The sequence below is a fragment of the Lotus japonicus genome, chromosome 2 (genome assembly GCF_012489685.1).
Source record: "Lotus japonicus ecotype B-129 chromosome 2, LjGifu_v1.2".
Taxonomy (NCBI): Eukaryota; Viridiplantae; Streptophyta; class Magnoliopsida; order Fabales; family Fabaceae; genus Lotus; species Lotus japonicus.
Genome location: NC_080042.1, coordinates 54,197,397 through 54,219,293, shown reverse-complemented (window position 1 = coordinate 54,219,293; position 21,897 = coordinate 54,197,397). Strand labels below are relative to the sequence as shown.

At 37.7% G+C, this 21,897-nt stretch overlaps 2 protein-coding genes across 3 annotated transcripts; both read left to right on the top strand.

Annotated features, from left to right (window-relative positions):
- The first annotated feature begins 4,149 nt into the window (after positions 1–4,149).
- LOC130738359 (calcium-dependent protein kinase 26-like) lies at positions 4,150–7,513 on the top strand. 2 transcript variants are annotated; one of them, XM_057590331.1, is made up of 5 exons: positions 4,150–4,358; positions 4,835–5,619; positions 5,724–6,023; positions 6,492–6,893; positions 6,983–7,513. In XM_057590331.1, the coding sequence occupies exons 2-5, from the start codon at positions 5,034–5,036 to the stop codon at positions 7,246–7,248; spliced, it is 1,554 nt and encodes a 517-aa protein (XP_057446314.1). In that variant the 5' UTR covers positions 4,150–4,358; positions 4,835–5,033; the 3' UTR covers positions 7,249–7,513. The 2 variants fall into 2 exon arrangements, with proteins under 2 accessions (XP_057446314.1, XP_057446315.1); XM_057590332.1 differs by having other exon boundaries at positions 4,151–4,358; positions 5,727–6,023.
- Positions 7,514–16,331: 8,818 nt separating this feature from the next.
- Positions 16,332–18,063, top strand: LOC130738355 (putative pentatricopeptide repeat-containing protein At1g12700, mitochondrial). The gene has a single exon (XM_057590327.1). It carries the CDS (start codon positions 16,438–16,440, stop codon positions 18,061–18,063), a length of 1,626 nt encoding a protein of 541 aa, XP_057446310.1. The 5' UTR covers positions 16,332–16,437.
- The last annotated feature ends 3,834 nt before the right edge of the window (positions 18,064–21,897 follow it).

The window sequence follows — 21,897 nt, the reverse complement described above, 5'->3', positions numbered from 1 at the left end:
CATGCTACACACTCCCCTCAAATTAGGATGACCCCCGCGGAAACTTGCCTGAAAGCACTCAAGGCTGAGGCTTTTGACTGTGACCTGTACTACACTTACCAGACGCAGGCCACCACCTCCGGTAAGATTAGATCCCTGATCAGCAGACTTCTGGCGGTGAGGCCCGATCCCCAACTAAGGGCAGGACTACTAATCTTCTTGGAGCTGGCGGAAGAAATGTGGGAGTTACATCGGCGCCGCTCGAAGATTAACATGCTGATCTGGGGGCTAGAAGTAGCCATCTCGGAGCGCGAGGGGGAAGAGAAGGAAGCAGCTGAGGAAATCCAAGCCGAGCTGGCTCCCCTCCTAACAGCGAGGAGGGATCTTGATAGAGATCTAGGAGTCGTTCGCCTCCGCTACAAGTCCATGCGAGTAACCCCCCCTTTCTAGGGATAATAAATGTAACGGCCTAACGGCCCCCCAAACTTAATGAATAAAGGTTTAAATCTTTAAATTACTGTTCTAAGGACCCCTATAACACCTTAAGCATAAGACATGTTAACCTTTGCCCCGCTAGAACAGCGGACCAAGGCTAGGGGGCTACTGTTCCGGGGAACCCTGACCATGGACGGACAGAGTACCCGGGACGACCGTGGCCCCCCAAGGACGTCCCTGACGTGGGATGGCTTAGTATGAAGGTCCCCGGTTAGGGAGCCTGAGAGGATCCTGCTTCTGGGCCCTACCACCTAGGGTAAGGACAAGACCTAGGGCCCACCGAATAGGGGTTGACCTAGGCCAACCTCCCTAGGGAGTAGGTAGGCAGGCACAGATCCATAGGGGCCCCAGACCGTTGGATCACTGTTTCTTGGCAGGTACCACAGATAATCCAACGGCAGGCTATGCCCTGCGTACGAGCCATGCATGACGTTGCATGGCTCCAACCCTAATCCCACCTCCCCTATATAAAGAGGAGCCCCTCTTCTATTGAAAGGTAACGTATTCTCACCATATTCACCATTCTCACTGCTTTCCTTACTGACTTTAGCATCGGAGTACCTTGCAGGAACCCCCTCCGGGACGGAACCAGCTCAGGAGCCCTTCAGCACGTTCAGATCCCCCCTCTCCTACCCCTCGTCAACGGGTAACTTGATCACTCTCTGATCAAAGACACACCACAGAAACAAATAAAAAAAAAGTAAAAAACGCACCAGATTTGTGCTAAGAAAAAAATTAAGCAAATCAATGAGCACATAATAGGGTTAAGAGGAAAGCAATAGAAAGGAAGCACCTTTCAAAAATTGGCAATCTGATGTTGAAGGGGCAGTAGATTTGTGGTAACATGAGGGTGAAGAAGTAATTTCATAATTTTAGTACTTCAGCAAATTTTATTCCATCTCATTTCACCTAAATTTGGGGGTGGAAAAATGAGAGAAAGTAGTGGTATCTGATGGAATGTGTACCACTGGGTTCCACTCCACTCCATTCAATTTTAAATAAACCAAACAATGGATCTATCACTCCCTCCTCTCCCTTATGCTCCACTCCATCCTCCTCCCTCAATCCAAACGAAACCTTAATTATGATGGAATCTCCTTCTTCTTTCTCATTATATCTTGTGTATCTTTTGATTCACGACCGCGAGTGAAATTCAACCCAACATTAAATCTTTAAGCAATGCAAGTCGAGATTGGTGCACTCAATAAATAATTCATTGTTACTTTAAATTCTCAATTTTTTATTTTAAATTTTAAATTCTTTTTCATCATAAAAAAATCTCTACTTTATTATTTCTTGGGTTAATTTGTTATTTTCCTTTATCTAAAAATTGTTTTCATAAAAGAAATTTAAATGAAAAAAATTTAAAAATTGTCTCTATATTGTTTTGATATTTTAGTTGTAAAAACTAAAGGAGATTAATTTATATGCACTAACAGTGTAAAAAGTTTTACACAGTCATTCAATCACATCCTTCCATTTCCTATTTTAAATATTATTAAATTCAGAATTAATCATGAGCTAACAAAATAGAGGGTTGTGATTGAATGACTGTGTAAAACTTATTTGTATCGCTAGTGCATAGAAATGAATCTCAAACGGAAAATAACAACTCCGTTTAAAAATAATTTTTGAAACAAGAAAAATTAAAATTATTCCAATATTTTTTTTAGTACATTGAAAAATTAAAAACAAAGTAGAAAATACTACAAGCCTAACAGATCCCTCGCCAAGATAGGTTGAAGCTGGGGGGGGGGAGTCCTCTGAACGAGTATCCAAACACTGACTCTCTGAACCTAAAGCCGCAAGGCAATCAACAGCCATGTTAGCATCCCTAGAAATATGCACAACTGGATTCTCCAGGACCTCTCTAGTAGCTGCTTGACCTCTAGAAACTCAGAAGGAAGCTGATGAAACTGCTCCCTGCCTTGAGAAAGAACTTGCACAATCTACAAGCAATCCACTTCACACACTACATCACGAATACCTGCATCTCACATGAACCTGATTCCAATTTGCAGAGCCCAAATCTCAGCCAAAAGGGGGTCACCATCACGATGGCCTGCCATGTAACCAAAGCGTCACTCACCCAATGACCCTCGAACCAAACCCCCCATTCCCATTCGTTGTTTATCACTGTTGAACGCACCATCCATATTCTGCTTGCAAACACCTTAAAAACATAAAATAATTTTCAAAAACTGCAAATAATCAGAATCTTAGCTCCTATACGTATAGTACTCATATTCAAATTAATGAGAATATTGTAACAAAAAAAATTAATGAGAATACATTCTATCTCTATTTGGCCAGTCTCTACCGCTTAGTGCGCTGACTGTGGGACGAGAGATTAGTGTCACGGCTGTCGGCTGTGGGCAATGTTGTCAGACTCGCGAGTTAACTCGCTGACTTGGTAGACTCGCGAGTCTACATAGGAAAAATGAGTCGACTCGCTGTCAGACTCGTTTTCTAGCAAAACTCGGTCAGACTCGGTCTGACTCGGTTGACTCGCGAGTCAAGACCGAGTCACCGAGTCAAGGGTTTTTTTTTTTAAGTTAAAAAATCCCCAAAAACTAAACCTAATTTCATACCTTCTCTGCGTTCGTACCTTCTCTGCGTTCTCCTCTCCTCTGCTTTCGTTCTTCCTCACTCAAGGATCTGCGTTCTCCTCGCGCCGCCGCCCGCGCTGCCGCTGCGTGTCGCATCTCCTTCGTTCGTGGGTATGCAACCTTCTCCTCTGCGTTTTTTTTTTTTTTCATTTCCTTCTTCCTTCCTGATTTGCTTTCATCTCCTTCTTCTTTGTTTTTGTTTCCTTCCTAATTTGCTTTAATTAATTGCTTCTGTTCCCTATTCCCTGTTTGTTCCTTCTTCCTTCCTGATTTGATTTCATCTCCTTCGTGTACCTTCTATTTCTGTGAGTTCTTTTGTTTTTTTTTTCATTTCCATGTTCTTTCATTTCTGTGAGTGAGATGAATGTCAGGTTCTGATGAGTGGATAACTGAGGAAGGAGAAGATGTTAATGTCAATGAACTGAATGAAGAAGTTGGACTTGAACATCTTAATGATAATGATGTTAATGTTGATTTGGATGAAGTTGAAGGAAGTATTAGTCATACTAATGCAAGTGGAATTAGACAAGACTTTTCATCTGATTTTGATGAAGGTGATGCCGATGGCAATGATGATGGAGGAGAATCTGAAGATGATGATGATGATGATCATGGAATGGAAGAATGACTTTTCATCTGACTTTTATGTACTTTGTTTTAATGCTTTTGTTGTGGTACTTTGAGTATGTACTTTATTTTGGTACTTACTACTTAGCTTATGGTGTGGTACTTTGTTAAACTTTGCTTAATTGCTTTATTATGAAGTTGGATTTTGAGTTTATTTGATTAAATGCATCTTGGATGCTCTTATAATTAGATTATATGTTTGTATTTATTTTTCATATAACAGGGTTATACTTAGTAAATTTTCATTTCAAGTAGACTCGAGTCTCGTCGAGTCTACCTACCCAAAACGAGTCTGACAACCTTGGCTGTGGGAATACTTTGGTGAAGACCAAAATATTCTATCTTTATTTTTTTTGGAATGAGAAAATACATCTCTTATCTAAAAACAAATAAGAAATAATTGAGAATCTCATGATAGTCATGAATGCAGGAAAAGGGGTTCATTAAACTAAGCGCAACCAAACAAAGCAAGAAGCCGACAACGAAGTTGGTGTTATTGTCGTTGGCGTTGCTGTTGAGAGCCTCCAAACAGCACCCGATGTTCCCTCCCTCCATGGATGCTCTCTCTCTCTCTTCTGGAGCTCAACTCACTCTCCCTTTTCTCTCTCTCTGCTACTTCCTCAAGCTTAGCCTTATAGAATCTTCAAGGTATATTCCTAAGCTGTGCTTGGATCTGAGCTTGTCTTGTTTTGGGTGGATTCTTATGAGGGTTTTGCTGTTTTCACATGTTAACCTTGTTTCTGAGCTGTTTTGGCTTCTGGGTCTTTCTGCTTTTGTCGTTTTAGGATTTATTGATGATCATTGGTGTGTGTGGTTGTGGTGTGATTCTGTTTGGAATTTTGTGTTGGTAGCATAAAAAACGATTTTCTTTTTTCTTTTGGAGTTTTTGGTTGGGTTTCTGGTGGGGTTTCTGCTAGAAGAATGTGCTTGTGATTCTTTTTTGTGAAAATGAAGCTGGGAAAGCTTGAATCTTCAAATTATTGTTAATTGTGATCAGTGTCAGAAGTGATCACTGTGTGGAAGTGTAGAGGGGTTATTTGTTATGACTTATGAGCTTGTTTAGTTTGCCCTATTTTTGGTATTGTGCAGTGGTTGGTGTGAGTCTCATTGTCACCGTTTTGCAGATCAGTCATCGGTTAACTTCTTCAAAGGTTTTGACTCTGAAGTGGAGAGTTTTGGTATGTAAGCTAGTAAACCAAAGGTGGAAATCTGGATGAGTGTCTCCTGAGCTGGAAGTTTCAACAATACAGTCTGAGTTCGTTAGGGTCAGTTAGTCAAATTGTGCTGATATTCCTGGGTTTGTCGAGGAGGGAGAAAATTGGCATGGCTGTTGCCAAGAGCAGCAGCTGCATTGAACCTTGTACCTCATACAACTGTTACAAAGTAGCAGGCCTGACTGAAACCATATTAGATGCAAATTATACATCTAATTTGAAAGATCGATACATTCTCGGGGAGCAGTTGGGTTGGGGTCAATTTGGCATCATAAGGGCATGCTCTGACAGGTTGACAGGAGAGGTTTTGGCCTGCAAATCTATTGCTAAAGATAGGTTGGTTACTTTGGATGATCTGAGGAGTGTGAAACTTGAGATTGAGATAATGGCTAGGTTATCTGGGCATCCAAATGTTGTTGATCTCAAGGCAGTGTATGAAGAGGAAGGTTTTGTTCATTTGGTGATGGAGCTCTGTGCAGGAGGGGAGTTGTTTCACCGATTAGAGAAGCATGGACGGTTTTCTGAATCGGAAGCCAGGGTTATCTTTAGGCACCTAATGCAGGTTGTCTTGTATTGTCATGAAAACGGGGTTGTTCATAGAGATTTGAAGCCTGAAAACATTCTCTTAGCAACAAAAGCCTCCTCATCTCCAATTAAATTGGCCGATTTTGGGCTTGCAACCTACATAAAACCTGGTATTTACTTCCTTTTCACTTCACAGATTGTTAATCTTCTTTGCAATTTCCATTGCTTCTATCAATGTGTGGTGTTTATCTTCAAATATTGGGCTTTACTTAAGCAGGACAGAGTTTGCACGGGTTAGTCGGGAGTCCATTCTATATAGCTCCAGAGGTACTAGCTGGTGCATATAATGAAGCTGCTGATGTATGGAGTGCAGGGGTTATTCTTTACATTCTGTTGAGTGGGATGCCTCCTTTTTGGGGGAAAACCAAATCACACATATTTGAAGCTGTTAAGGCAGCTGCCCTGAGATTCCCATCGGAACCTTGGGATCGCGTTTCTGAGTCAGCTAAAGATTTGATCAAGGGAATGCTGTGTACAGAACCTTCTCTAAGGCTCACTGCCCAGGAGGTTTTAGGTACGTTTACTTTATGTTTTTCTTCCCCCTCCATACTTTTAATGTCTATCTGTTGAAACTATTCTATTTAGATTATCAGGGGTGGTTAGTCGGTAAGAGAGCATTTCAAACTAGTAGAATTAAAAATTTCTTTGTAAACGATTATCACTATATTATTGGACACAAGATAACTTGAGTGGAGGAGCATTAAGAATATGCTTATACTGCTAGTGCTTACCAAACCAATAGTCTGATAGTTACATTCATTTAGATTATGGTAAATGGTTTCATTACACTCAAATTTATTAAAATAAAACAAAATAAAAGGGTTGTTTATGGTTTGATATGCACCTTTGCAGTCCGTCATTTATCATGTGCCTACTCAAAAATCCATTGTTTAGGACAGAAAAAAAGGGGAAAAGAAGAAGAACGGAATGAATTATCAAATGAGTGTAACTTCTAATCTTCATCTAAACTTTCCCTTTCTAGATCATTGCTGGATGGAAAGCAATCAAACAATTCCTGAACAACTAAGTGAACATAATACCCAAAGTTGTGAAGAAAGGGATGTTGGTGGCAGCTCATTCTCTGCCTCTTTTATGTCCAGGAATCAGGACATCAGCTTCGGCACCGGATCACCTATTTGTGATGCTCAATCACCTACATTCACATGCAGATCATCATTTTCGTCTTTTCTGGGAGAACCAGTGACTCCTTGTTTAGTTTCTGGTGGGTTTTCCTTTCAGAGCATGGGCGATTCCCTGGAATTTGCTTCACCTGTTCCCTCAATGCTCAGCTTTTCATTTCTGAGCCCCAGTTCTGTTGTTGAGCAAAAGAGCTGTAAATTAGAGGGCTCAAATAACATGTCAGATGTAAATGCAATTGCTAGAGGTATGTGTGGAGTGTTTCATTTTAACTGTCTTTACATTTGTACAGCTCCTTGATCTGATTTTATTTGTTTTATTTGTAATTCATGGCAGAAACAAGCTTGGGGAAGTTGCTTTTACCACCAGACTCTCCCCATTGTGTTGGACATGATGTTAAAGAAATGGATCACAAGCCTGCAGAGAATAAAAGGGCTGGTGGGATGAATGGACATAGAGTATTGGGAATCCACAGTAAGAGAAACAGGACAATTGGACTTGGTGATTGTGTACAACTTGACCTTGTGGTGAATGAATCAGTCATCCGTTGGTTATCTTGCACTCAACTGCCTACATCTTTGAGATCATCTCTTGTCTGCTGAAGCTTCTCATTTGTGCCTAAATTGAGAAGTGGTATATACAAATTGCTCTTCAGTTTTCCTTCTCAATTCTCATGTGATGTTATGTATTTCTAGTGAGTACAAAATTACGAAATAGAAGTAGAACTAGGAGTTTTTCAACAGTTGGTGAAGTGTGTAACACAAATGTACTATTAACTGTATTGACGGTGCAAATTTGTTGTTTGTATGAAAACAATTAGAGAAATTGTGTCTATTTAGTATGAATCCAATTAGAGAAGTTCAGGTTTTTGGTACTGGTTTAAGAATAGTTTCATCAATAAATCCAAGTTTGTTGATAAGATGAGTGAAGTATTAGAAATTGGGAGGCCTATACTCAACCACAAAAGCTAGCTCAAGAGTTGAGGTTTGCACAACCCTTATAAACACTTGATTGGCCTTATCTCTAGCCAATGTGGGACTTCTAACACACCCCCTCACGTCCAGGATTGAACAGACTGGAACGTGGGATCAACAACGGGTGGCCCAAATATGGGTGGTCTCCACAACAAATGGATCTAGGATAGACTCTGATACCATATTAGAAATTATGAGGCATATACTCAACCACAAAAGCTTATTAGAAATTATGAGGCCTATACTCAACCACAAAAGCTAGCTCAAGAGTTGAGGTCTGCACTACCCTTATAAAGCTTATCTTGGCTCTATCTCTAGCCAATGTGGGACTTCTAACACACCCCCTCACGTCCAGGATTGAACAGACTGGAACATGGGATTAACAACGGGTGGCCCAATAATGGGAGGTCTCCACAACAAATGGATCTAGGATAGGCTCTGATACCATATTAGAAATTGGGAGGCCTATACTCAACCACAAAAGCTAGCTCAAGAGTTGAGGTTTGCACAACCCTTATAAACACTTGATTGGCCTTATCTCTAGCCAATGTGGGACTTCTAACATGAAGAAAGTATGGTCAGGCTTGGTTTGAAGGGTTGATGGCAGTCATTGATGAAAAAAACATTGAAGGATCGAATGTAGACTGATACCATATAATATTTTTTTTTTTTGCTTCATCGGATACCATATAATAGAGTGCAAGAGTCACACTTAATGGTTAGAATAAAATTAACGAAAAAGGAAAATATCTACAGCAATGAATTACTAATTAAATTTTATTAATCACATGATATCCTATTAATTACAAAATAACTAAAATAAAATAAATCAAATCAAATTAGTAATTTTGCAGCCAATCAAGGATTTGAGCATGCATAACAATAAAGAGAACCAAAGAGAAAGGAAAAAACAACAAGAAGGAAAAAAACCCTACTGCCTAACCGTCACAACACCCAGACAATCCGCCAAAAGCAAATGTTTCATGCCAGGAAGGGGGTCCTGGACTAGGAGGAAGTCAGAGTCTTGGCGAGCTCCCTCTTTGGCTAAGAAATCAAAGCAGACATTTTCCTCTCACGAAGGATATGCTCATCCCGAATAACCTAATCACGCTTCAGCAGATCACAAATGCATCTGATCAGCACAGCAAACACATGAAAACGAGACGGAGGCTCTCGAATCAATGAATTTACTTGATAAAAATATTTTGATTTCAAAATAAAAATATTTTAATGGTAATTAAAATATTTATTTTATGAAAAATAGAATATGAACGTTAAAATTATGAGAAGTACTTCAATCTATATATAAAACTTTTGAAACTTTTATCCTTGACAACTATTTTTGTTTAAACCATTTCTATTTAGATAATATACAAAAGAATGTGTACTTTTTATGTGTAAAATGAGAAAAAAAAATCTTTTTTATCAATCTAAAATGGGTTTTCGAACCCCACTAGTCCCCTTAAGGAAAATAAACAACCCCAAGTAGCAGCGTAGGTGTAGTCAAGCTGCATTGGCAAATTGAAGCTGAAAACGGCCTCAGAGAATCTCAATTGCTGCAATGTCATCGTCATTGTTCAGATTAACGAGGTTTCCCTTTCTAACCCCACTTTACTTTGTTCCTTTCACTCTCACTCTCTTCCCCATTCCTTTAACAATCCTGGTGATGCTGTCTCCCTCTTCAATCGCTTACTCCGAATGCGTCCTACCCCTTCCATCATTCAATTTAACAAGATTTTAACTTCCCTTCCAGCTATCTCGCTTTCTCGCCAAATGGAAATCACTAGAATTACGCCAAACATTGTTACTCTCAGCATATTGATTAACTGTTACTGCCATCTAGGTCGAATCACTTCCGCATTTTCTGTACTCGCCAACATTCTCAAGAGAGGTTGAATGTAAGACTAAAATGGTGGATGGAGAGCTGAATCTCCTTGCAGAAATGGATTCCAAAAAGATTATTCCTAACACAGTAACTTACAATTCTCTTATTGATGGTTTATGCAAATCAGGGAGAATCTCTAATGCCTGGGAGCTCGTTGATGAGATGCATGTTAGAGGTCAACCACCGAATGTAATCACTTACAATTCTTTATTGGATGCTTTATGCAAAAGCCATCATGTTGATAAGGGAATTGCTTTGACCAAGAAAATCATAGACCAGGGCATTAATCCGAATGTATACACATACACTATACCTATGAATGGTCTATGTAAAGAAGGAAGACTCAAGGATGCGCAAGAGGCTTTTTAGGATCTTTTAATCAAAGGCTATCATATAGATGTCCATGCATATACTGTAAAGAAGGCTTGTTTGATGAAGCGTTGGACTTACTGTCGAAAATGGAAAATGAGAATTGTATTCCTAATTCTATAACTTTTAGAACAATTATTCATTCACTCTTTGGAAAAGGTGAGAATGACAAGGCTCAAAAACTTCTTCGTGAAATAATTGCTAGAGGTCTACTGGAAAAATTAAACTAGGTAAGATGCTTTCTTGTTACAAATTATTGAGTTTTGAAGGCAAGCATCCAATCTTTATTTAATTTATAGATACACATGGAAAAGTATTATGGACTGCACATTGGGCTATCTTCCTCCATAGTTTTAACTAAAAGTCATGTGTTCTTACTTGTTAGGTTCATTTTGATATTGTAATAGTAACAATGATTGATTTGTTCATTATGAGTCTTGACATAAGTGTCCTTTTTGAAGGGGGTGCTTTGGTGCAATGGTTGGAGTTGCTTTGGTGTAAGGAGGTCACATATTCAATTCATAGAATCAATCAATTGAAATGCAATGTAAGGAGGCTGCCTACAATAGACACACAGATAACTATCGATCACCCTCAGCCACCTCACTTTCAAAGTGCTTCAACCAATTTAAAGCTTTTTTTTCAGTCAGTGCTCATTGTTATTGCTTTTCGGATTAAAAACAAAGGTCAAATAAGCATGATTATTTGGACCCAGACATTATTATAGTTGATTCTATTCGCCCCAAATTAGATAGTAGAACTTGACTTTTTTTCTTTTCTGTGTATTTTCTTGTAGATATTCTCATCAATGTAGACTTTAGATTGATGAACAAAGTGCTGCCATCCTTTGGTTGAAATCCTGATATGGCTATTCCAGCTCCCATATGGTTATAAATTGTGATCATATGGTGCATAAAGATAGTTTGTTCGAATTACCTATTTCAATAGTGAGTTTAAGTTGGGGTGAGGTTCTAATTCACTTATATCCATACAATACGCCCCATACCAGGTTTACATTAAGCTCAAATTGATAGTATGGCGATAGTGAAAATGAGCCTCTTGGGATTTGGAAATGGACTAGATTCCATATATTTATCCTTTTAACAGTATTTAAATTATATTTTGTGTGATAGTGATTGCATTTTGTCCCTGTTATTATTTTTTACCTGTTTTAGACTTTCTTTTATTTATTATTCTAAATTATTAAGCATAACAGTATATTTGAATCACTGGCTGGAGCTTCTTCAAATACTATGACTTTGAAATGGATGGTAATGGCCAGCAAATCAATTGCTAAATATAGGTTGATTTCTTTAGATGATCTGAGGAGTGTAAAGGCTGAGATTGAGATAATGAGTAGGCTTTCTTGGCACTCAAATGCTGTAGATCTCATGGAACTTTGAAAGAGGAAGGTTTTATTCTTATGTATCTTTGTGAGGAAGGGGAGCCATTTCACAGATTAGAGAAGTATGGGCAGTTTTCTGAAATTTGAGCCAGGGTTCACTTTAGAACCTATTGCAAGTGGGTTTGTATTGTCATGGAGATGAGGGGTTTTCATAAAGATTTGATTCTATTTGCTCCATATTATTGATAGTTGAGAGCCCTTTTAAGTACATCAAGATTTGGATGTCCTAATCTTGAATGTCATGCATTGGCAGTACAATTAGATGAAGAGGTTGAACTATATCATATATAGTAAAAATAGCAGTTCTTGGACTTTGTTGCTTAGCTTCAAGTCAGAGAACATGTAATGGCCATCGGATCCCACTTGGCTCTGGAGCAAGACTTCATTGGTGTCCTGAGATTTTACAAGGACCAAATGAGAATGAAACTCAAAGAAGACCCTATTATCCCTCTTCAAACTTACTAACACTAACAAGATTCTTAGTAATTGAGGGAACATAAAGCAGGTTTTTAAGAATGAGATTACTGTTTGGTTTATAGGAAGAAGATAGAAAGAAGGAACCAATACCATTGGTAGACAGGCCCTGTCCATTTCCCACAAAGAGATGGTCTGGGCCTTCAAAAGGATTCATCTGCTGTAAATTCTTAGAATCAGAAGTAACATGATGAGTTTCCCATAAAGGACAATGGTACCCCCCTAGAAGTAGGCGGTTGTGATTGAGAAGAACCTTGGTTGTGAACAACATTTTCCTGTGGTGACTGGGAAGTAAATACACCTGTAGAGCCATGAAACCCTTGTTGAAATAAATTCTGAAACGGAGGAAACCCAGAATATTGATGTTGACGAGGAGTTTGTGGTTAGTAACTGTTGTGAAGGTCGCTGAGGGAGAAAGGGCTGATTGAAGCAATGGAAGCACTACCAAACATCATCACCAACTTTGTAGCAAAGTTGACATTGAAGAGGACTTCGCTGAAAGTTTCCTCTGCCAAAACGGCCTCGGCCACTTCTTCCACGATGATAGCCTCTACCACATTAAAGGTTGGACTAACAACACCATTGGTACAATCCTGTTCTGTTGAAAAACGGGGTGGCATTGAGGGATCTACCACAAAGCCGTGAAAACGATTGTTAGAACTGGTAATCCTATACTACTGAATTAGGAAGAAAATCACAGAACAATGGAGAGAATCTCCATGAAAACTGAGATGAATTGCATAGAATGGAAGAAAGAGAACGATACAGAGGGAGAGAGAAACCAGTTTCTCTCACAGTCTAACTGAATACCAGTATTCAGTTACAAATTCCCAACTATCCAAAAACTAACTCCTAACATAACAGCTTAGCTATTTATAGCTAAGACTTCCTGAAAATACAACTAGTCCTTAGAGACTTTATTATTCTACTTTAGTCCCTAAACTTACTTATTCTGCCTTCTCTCATATACCTTTCTTACAATAGGCTTTCCCCTAATCCTATCAACGATGCGTCTTGATGATCGTTCAATTTATTACTTCCATAGTAAGAAAATCTTGCAGTAAGTTTCTCCGACATCGAATGAGAAGAATAGGTGGAAAAGAGGAATATTATTTCACGGTGGAGAAGGAATTGGTGGGGAAATTGACACTATACAAATTGTCATTAGTTGAATGTCTAGAATTACATGTTTTCTCTCTTATATAATGAGAGAAGACTAACAGGAGAAATAACTTCTGTTGGTAACTTACTAACTTTTGTTAACTTCTATTAATAACTAACTAATTGCTGCTAACTTCTGTTAATAACTAACTATCTTCTATTAACTTTTGTTAATAGCTAACTAACTGCTGTAACTTCTGTTCATAACTATTCTATTAAAAAGTGTATGTACTCATGTATATGTATTTGTGCTTTATCTTTTCTGTTATTGATGGTTAGCATTTTGTTTTAGTCAGTTATAACAAGCTGTTCTCTCTTTTCTGTTATTGATGGTTTGGCACAGCTGTCAAAGCTGTTGGTTAGGCAGATGTACAGATATAACAAGCTGTTAGTTATTACATTTAGATCAGGCCATAAATATATATGTATCCTCCTTGTATCTTTTCTTTTTTACTCAATGAATAATATTCAGATTACATAACAGTTTTCTTTTCCTCTCCTAATCTCTTTCTACAAGATTTATCAGAGTGGTTAGACAACATTACTGACCAGGATAATTAAAAAGTACAATGTAAATGATTATCACTATATTATTGAACACGTGATAACTCAAGTGGAGGAGCATTAAGAATATGCTTATTCTACTAGAGCTTACCAAACCAATAGTCTGATAGTTAAAGTCATTTATATTTTGGTAAATGGTTCAGCAATTAATGTTATGTCGTGACACTGAAAACTATTAAAAAAATAAAAGGGGTTGTGTATGCATCTTTTGCCGTCAGTCATTTATCATATACCTGCTAAAAAATTCATTGTTAGAGACAAAAATAAAGGGAAAAGAAGCAGAAGAATTGAATTCAAATCAAATAAGTATATATTCAAATCTGTCATGAACCAATCACGCCAAAAGCTTAAGTTGTTGGGTTAAGGACACATGCAAAGTTATGTTTTTAACACGCCTCCCCACGCAAGAGCTCATTTTGGCTTGAATCGTGAACAATACACATGTCAACCTACCATATGTGTTGAGTTCAACTTTTTTTAGAAGAATTGGGGACGACAAAGATCAAATCCTAGTCAACATGGTCATAGAGGTTCTGATACCATGTCATGCTCAAAATCTTAAGTTGTTTGATAAATGTGACATGAATGGTTATATTTCTAAGAAAATTCACACGCAGAATATCATTTTCTCCTTTGTCTGGTAGGTTTTCATTCCAGAGCACATGCCATTTCACTGGTTTGGAATATGCTTCGCCGGATCACTCAATGCTTAGCTTTTCATTTCTGAGCAATTGAGTTGTAGCCATGGATGGGATTTCGAAGCGGAAGTTAAAGCCATCCTTGTTGCACTGCAATTCTGTCACCAATTTCTCCTAAATAACATAGTCATTGAAAGTGACTCAACCTTGGCAGTAGGTTGGGCATTGTCTCCTTGTGTGCGGTCTAGTTCTTTGTTGAATACCCTTAATCACATAGATTTCTTGGCATATCAAGTAAACTGTCTAGGCATTCATCATGTTTTCAGATAATCAAATGAGGAGGTTGATAAACTTGCTAAGGAAGGCTGCAATAGGGTTGAAAAATTGTGGTTATGCATAGACAACCTGGTTTAATTGTCTTTGGTGATCTCTTTAGGGGCCTGGTTTCAATTGTGTGTTATCTGTTTGGCTCATGGGAGTTTCTTGCTGCTATTGTTATATGGATCTTGTGATTGTATTGCGGGTTGCAAGCTAATTCAATCTACCCTTTTCTGTGTGTGCTTCTCTTTGGCAGTTTGCTATTGTTGGTTGCTGAGTTTGAAGATGTGCTCTATCCATCTTTACTTCTCGAAATTTTGTCTAAGCTTTTGGGGAGTTCGTGACTTTCCCTTGGAAACCTTGAAGTGGGAGTTTGCTGCTGCTTGTTTATGTTGGTTGTTTTTCCTTTTTTTCTTTACTGTTTTGTGTTTTCCTTTTTGCTGTAACTGGTTTTCTTCTTTTTTTGTCTTGCTAGTTTCTATCTGTATTGGTACTATGGGCTTTGTCCCTTATATTTATATAATCTTTTAGTTTTCCAAAAAAAAAAGATATTTGTGGTTAAAAAAACACGATTTGATATGTATTTACGACTAGGGGTATTCACATATTGGATTGGACTGCTTTTGTAACATTTTTTTATGGTATTATGAATTTTTAAATTCTTTTTTAGTGTCAACCAATTCAACTAGTTACCCAGTGGTCAGACCTGTGACTCATTGCTTGACCGAGTCGATCACCGGGCCGAGTTTAATAGCACTGCTACCGAGGTTGGCCTGACTTGAAGGTCGGAACTCGTATCCATAACAGTTGCCCCTTAGCTTTGGCCTCAAGCTTTCCGAGGCCGAGCTGATGTGGCAGTAAGGACTAGTATCTATAACAGTTGCCCCTCAGCTTCGGCCTCAAGCTTGTCGAGGTCGAGCTAACGTGGCGGTTGGGACTAGTATTCATAACAGGTTTAGTTTTTTTTTTCAACGGGCCAAAAAATGAAGGCTTGATGGATGATGAAAAATAGAGTAAACAAGCTTTGGTGGTATCTAATCATTGAGTTTTTCTGCGTTTGTAGGTTTTTAGTAAATTCAATTCAATTTGGCTGATAGTTGTACAATATAACAGTTATGGCGAAGCTTTCATCAAGAGGTTTATTTCTTACAAAAATGATTAAATAAACTTGAGAAATTAGAAGCATAAAAACAAAGAATTATATATCAAAAATAGTACTAGTGTACAAATAATATTTATACTATACATCATTATTCAATACTTCATTAAATATAATATTGTATAACTTTATATAAAAAATAAATTATACAAGGTCTTACCAAACACGGTATAAGATCAATTTTTTTATTCGACCTAATGCTAGACTTTATATTATCAAACCTAATACTATCAAGCCTTATATAATACAAGATACTAAATGAGCCATAAAATTATTTTAGATGTATTCGGGTGTGAATTAAAAAAGAAAAACCCGAGATATTAGTTTTAGTGTTTAAATAGAAATAGATAATATACGAAAGAATGTTGATTTTTTTAGTATAAAATAAGATTTTTTTTTTCCATATCCATCTAAAAATAAGCAGTTTTTGAACCCCATTAATCCTTTAAGGAAAACTAAATGTTAGTTTTGTGTAAACGGCTAAGCGCACTTCAAATCCGACAACATTTTTATCTAGAGTGACTCGTCATTCTCTCACCCTAAATTTTAGTTATAAAAAAAAGAAAAAAAAGAAATTTTATACTATTATGTTGGTTTATCATGTTTTCTGTTTTCCGATGTAGTAAAAAAAAATCATGTTTTCTGCCATAATAAACTTTCACAATTCATAAAAAGTGGAAAACATGGTATAATTCTTTCCATTTTTAATGGGTACAGCCGTACAGGAGGTATAACCCAGTAAAATAAACAACCCCAAATGCACCTCACAGAGCAGCGTAGTGGTAGTCAAGCCGCATTGGCAAATTGAAGCTGAAAACGGCCTCAGAGAATCTCAATTGCTGCAATGTCTTCCTTGTTCAGATTAAAGAGATTTCCCTTTCTTGCTAACCCCACTTTTCTTCTTTCATTTCACTCCCATTTTCATTATGTACCCTCTTCCATTCACAATGTTGATGATGCTGTCTCACACTTCAACCGCTTGCTCCAATTGCATCCTACCCCTTCCATCATCGAATTTAGTATGATTTTATCTTCCCTACTGAAGATGAAGCATTACTCCACCGCTATATCCCTTTCTCGCCAAATGGAACTTAAGGGAATTGCGCCAAACTTTATTACTCTCAGCATATTGATCAACTGTTACTGCCATCTAGGTCAAATCACTTTCGCATTTTCTGTACTCGCCAACATTCTCAAGAGGGGTTATCACCCAAATACAATCACCTTGAATACACTTATGAAAGGTCTTTGTCTTAAAGGCAAGGTTCGAAGAGCGCTTCGATTTCATGACGATTTGGTGGCACAGGGATTTCGGTTGGATCAATTTAGCTACGCGATCTTGATCAATGGGCTATGCAAAATGGGAGAAATAAGAGCTGCATTGGAATTGCTTAGAAGGCAATTGGTTAAGCCTGATGTGGTAATGTACACTACAATCATTGATAGCTTGTGCAAAGATAAACTTGTAAGTGATGCATATGACTTATATTCTGAAATGGTTTCCAAGAGAATTCCACCTAATGCTGTCACTTATACTTCATTGATATATGGCTTTTGCATTGTTGGTCAATTGCAACAAGCGGTTGGTTTGTTAAACGAAATGATTTTGAAACGCATGGACGTGGAAGTTCATACTTTTAATATATTGGTTGATGCTTTATGTAAGGAAGGAAATGTGAAAGAAGCAAAAAATGTGTTTGCTGTGATGATGAAACAAGGCGTGAAACCTAATATTGTTAGTTATAGTTCTTTGATGGATGGGTATTGTCTAGTTAAGGAAGTAAACAAGGCCAAAGATATATTCAACTTAATGGTCAAAAGGGGAGTGAGTCCTGATGTTCAGAGCTACACTATCATAATTAATGGTTTGTGTAAGATTAAAATGGTGGATGAAGCCTGGAAACTTTTAGATGAAATGCATTCCGAAAAGATAATTGCTGATACAATATGCTACAATTCTCTTATTGATGGTTTGTGCAAATTAGGGAGAATCTCTGATGCTTGGAAGCTTGTTAATGAGATGCATCATAGAGGTACACCACCTGATGTTATCACTTACAACCCTTTACTTGATGTTTTATGCAAAAGCCTTAATGTTGACAAGGCAATTGCATTAATCAAAGAAATTCAAGATCAGGGTATTAAGCCAGATGTCTTTACATACACTATACTAATCGATGGACTATGCAAAGTAGGAAGACTTAAGGATGCTCAGGAGATTTTTCAGGATATTTTAATAAAAGGCTACAATGTAACTGTCCAGGCATACACAGTTATGATCAATGGGTATTGCAAAGAGGGCTTGTGTGATGAAGCATTGGCATTGATTTCAAAAATGGAGAGCAGCGGTCGTATGCCTGATGCTGTAACTTATGAAATAATTATTCGTGCTCTTTTTGAAAAAGGTGAGAATGATAAGGGAGAGAAGCTTCTTCGTGAAATGGTTGCTAGAGGTTTACTTTACAACTAGGTAAGTTTCTTTCTAGTTCCATATTAAATTATTTGAAACTTGATTTTGACCATTCAATCTGTAATTTTTTCAATGATTGTTACTGTTGAATATCTGTTTAGATTTAGTTTACTATTAGTCTTATCTCATTGAGATATAGTTTAGATTTGTTTCTCTATTTTAGATTAGTATCTATTTAAATAGAGATAATATCTATTTAAATAGAGATAGGTTTAGATAGATTTAGTTTCTTTTTATCTATTTGTTAGTCTATATATATTGTAGTCTAGTCAAGTATTATCAATGAAATACAAGTATTATTTTATCAAATTCAAGTTGGTGTCAGAGCGAGTTTCGATCCTACCGCTGTGAGGGGGCTCCTCCCCCGTGAGCCCCCTCATGGTGACCTTCCAAATCTCTTTGGATTATTTTCACTCGTCCTGTGCTTCCGCGCTTGTTCGATCTATCCTTTTCTTACGGCCTCGTTTCTTTCTGATTATGGTCCCCTTTGTCTTGGAACCCTATTGACCCTTGTTTCTTAATACTTAAAACAACCGCACCTTCTTCTTCGGCGTGTGAAGGTAACGCACAAACCTGAACTCGACGCGACGACCACATACATGTTCGTCCGTTGTAGTCTAGTTGGTCAGGATATTTGGCTCTCCCTCCTGGTTCTGTTCCAGATGTTGTTTTCTCCAGATTTTCCTTCCTTTAATGCAGTTGCGTGATTGGAAGAAATTGTGGGAATTGATTCAACAATTGTTTACTCAAGAATTCTTGATTGGAATGACATAATAATTCTTCACTGCCAGCGAGAGTATTGGTTACATGAAGTGGAAATATGGAATGCCAATGCGTTGGGATGGTGATATTGGAAGTTTCTGATGATGCCAGAATGAAGCAGTACCATGTGGCTCTTTGGTCCAATCCAGTTCTCAATTAGTGTGTTGGGTTGTTCTAGTTTCTTGTTTTGGTTTCTTGGTTTTGGTTGGCACAATGTGGTTTTGGAGTTGGAAAAGATTTTTGCTCTCTATTAAAGTGGAGAATTGGTTTTGCATTGTGTGGTTTGTTGGTGTATAAATTTTGGACTATTTTTGGGAATATCTCTCTCCGGCAGCAGCTGCTTTTCAAGTTAATTATATTTGTTACAAGCTATGCATATGACATATATGCGCTAGCTTGAGGGGAAGATCTGAATATTGTTAAATCTTAATTATATTTGTTACAAGCTATGCATATGACATATATGCTATAGTTTGAAGGGAAGTGTTGGATATTGCTAAATATCCTAATAGAGACCACAGTCAACCACCGCCGACAATCGTCATCCTTGTTGCTGGTTTGGTGGAGGGTGTATTCAAGAATGATGCTTTTATGGTGATTGTTTAATAGCATCGTGTTTTGGAGTATCCAACAATCTGATTTAGATTGTTGTGTTCCTTTGCTTTCCTATTTCTCCATAATCCAGTATGTGCTAATGTTTTTTGGGAGAGGCAGAAGCGTCAGGTTGAATCTAATTGTATTGCTCCGCTGCTTTGTTCTCGCTGGTTAATCAACCCCTCTTTGATTTCTGGTTGTTTTTCTATCTTTGGGAATATCTCTCTCCGGCAGCAGCTGCTTTTCAAGTTAATTATATTTGTTACAAGCTATGCATATGACATATATGCGCTAGCTTGAGGGGAAGATCTGAATATTGTTAAATCTTAATTATATTTGTTACAAGCTATGCATATGACATATATGCTATAGTTTGAAGGGAAGTGTTGGATATTGCTAAATATCCTAATAGAGACCACAGTCAACCACCGCCGACAATCGTTATCCTTGTTGCTGGTTTGGTGGAGGGTGTATTCAAGAAGTGTTTGGTTGGATCTAATTGTATTGCGCTGCATTGTTCTCGCTGGTCCTATTTGTGTTTCGGTCAGGTTTGGTTTTTAAGGTCCTCTATTTGACGTGTGTTGTGGCGCCACCGTTAATGGTCGTCTGGTCTTCCTCTTCCAGTTTGGTTTGTGGGTCTGCTGTGTTTTCTCATCTGCGATGTTTCTTGCTGTTTGAGTTCTTAGTTTGCGTCTCATGGTTCGTGATGCTCTTATTATATTGATCTTGGCTGACTTTATGCAATTTGGTTTTGTTTGGTTTTGAAGGTGACAATGTCACCTTCGTTTGTTTTGTCTCGATTGTTTGGTTTTCTGGTTTTAGGGCTTCAGCTGCAAGTTGCTCTGGCCCACTCTCTAGTTGAGAGTTATTGGTTTTGGTTTTAGGGCTCTAGCTGCGAGTTGCGCTGGCCCGCTCTCTAATGTTTGAGAGTTGTCTGTGTCAAAGTTGACACCATTGTTTGTCTTAGAAGCCATCAATCGATTGACCTCAAGTATGTTTTATTTCTGTGTGGTTGTTGTTGGTGAGTTGTTGCTTCAGCCTTGTTTTGTTTTCGGGCGTATTGTTGCTGGTTTTTCGCCCTTGTTTGCTGACTCAGCTACCCTACGATACTCCAGAAGAATTGGTTTTTGTCTTGCATCAATTTCAGCCAGATCAAGTATGAGAAGTTGTCTTTTGCCTGCCCATGGATTTAGCAGAAGTTCGAAAGATTATTCAATTTGAAGTATGAGAAGTTGGCTTTTATCGCCATGGATTTACTAGAAGTTTGAAAGGTTATTCAATTCAGAAATTCGCCAAGACTGTCATTATTAAGGGATATCTATTAAGATAATTTTCTTCTTGGGTTCGATTTGTTACAAGCTTAAAGCTAAGTAAGCTTTAGCTTGAGGGGGAGTGTTGAATATCTGTTTAGATTTAGTTTACTATTAGTCTTATCTCATTGAGATATAGTTTAGATTTGTTTCTCTATTTTAGATTAGTATCTATTTAAATAGAGATAATATCTATTTAAATAGAGATAGGTTTAGATAGATTTAGTTTCTTTTTATCTATTTGTTAGTCTATATATATTGTAGTCTAGTCAAGTATTATCAATGAAATACAAGTATTATTTTATCAAATTCAAGTGTTACACATAAGAAAGAAGATGCCCTACGACTCTCATTTTAGTTTTAATTAAATTTATGTGTTGTTATGTTCCTTTTGCTATTGCAATGATAACAATGGTCAGTTATTTTAGCCTTGACATGAGTCACATAACTATCCTTTTTCTTCTCAATCTACTGTTGATCTGCTCCCTATACATATTCTTTTTTCAGTCGGTGGTCATTGTCAGTTTCTCAGATAATAAACCAAGCTGAAACTGATTTGATTGTTTGGAATTCTTTACCTCTTACACTTTACTCTATTAATTATCCAAATTAATGATAGCTGAACTGTATTTTTGTGTTGATGTTTATTTCTTGTTTGTTTGTGCTGATTTAGCTTGTTATCCTTGTGCATGAGCTGTTTTTGGCTTCTGGACCTTCTTATCACTGGTAGAAGTGATTACTTTGGGGAAGCCGTAGGGAGGGAGGTTATTTGCAATGAACATGTTTAGTTTGTCTTATTTTGGGGTTCTGTTGTGGTCGGTGCAAGTTGTATTATCACTGTTTTGCAGATCAGCTGGAAAATAGGGAGAATGGTGGTCCTAGGTCATGACTTGTTCAGATTTGTCATATGACCCTTACCCAACAACTTAAGGTTTTGGGATAATTGGTTGTTTGACAGAGTTCGATCCTTTGCCGCCCCCATTATTTAAGTGAAATTTGAGCTCATGGTAGGTGGACTTGTGCATTGTTCACGCTTCAAGCCCAAGTGGGCTCTTGTGTGAGGGCGTGTTTTAGAAATATAATATAGAACCATTCATATGACCCTTTCCCTACAACTTAAGTTTTTGGGATAATTGGTTGTTTGACAAGATTCATGGTATCATGTGCT

Bases quoted from the DNA above. Each gene is read 5' to 3' on its own strand.
- LOC130738355 (XM_057590327.1), top strand. From the start codon at position 16,438: ATGTCTTCCTTGTTCAGATTAAAGAGATTTCCCTTTCTTGCTAACCCC.
- LOC130738359 (XM_057590331.1), top strand. From the start codon at position 5,034: ATGGCTGTTGCCAAGAGCAGCAGCTGCATTGAACCTTGTACCTCATAC. The intron at 6,024-6,491 runs GTACGTTTACTT...TTCCCTTTCTAG, and splicing joins CACTGCCCAGGAGGTTTTAG to ATCATTGCTGGATGGAAAGC. The intron at 6,894-6,982 runs GTATGTGTGGAG...AATTCATGGCAG, and splicing joins TGTAAATGCAATTGCTAGAG to AAACAAGCTTGGGGAAGTTG.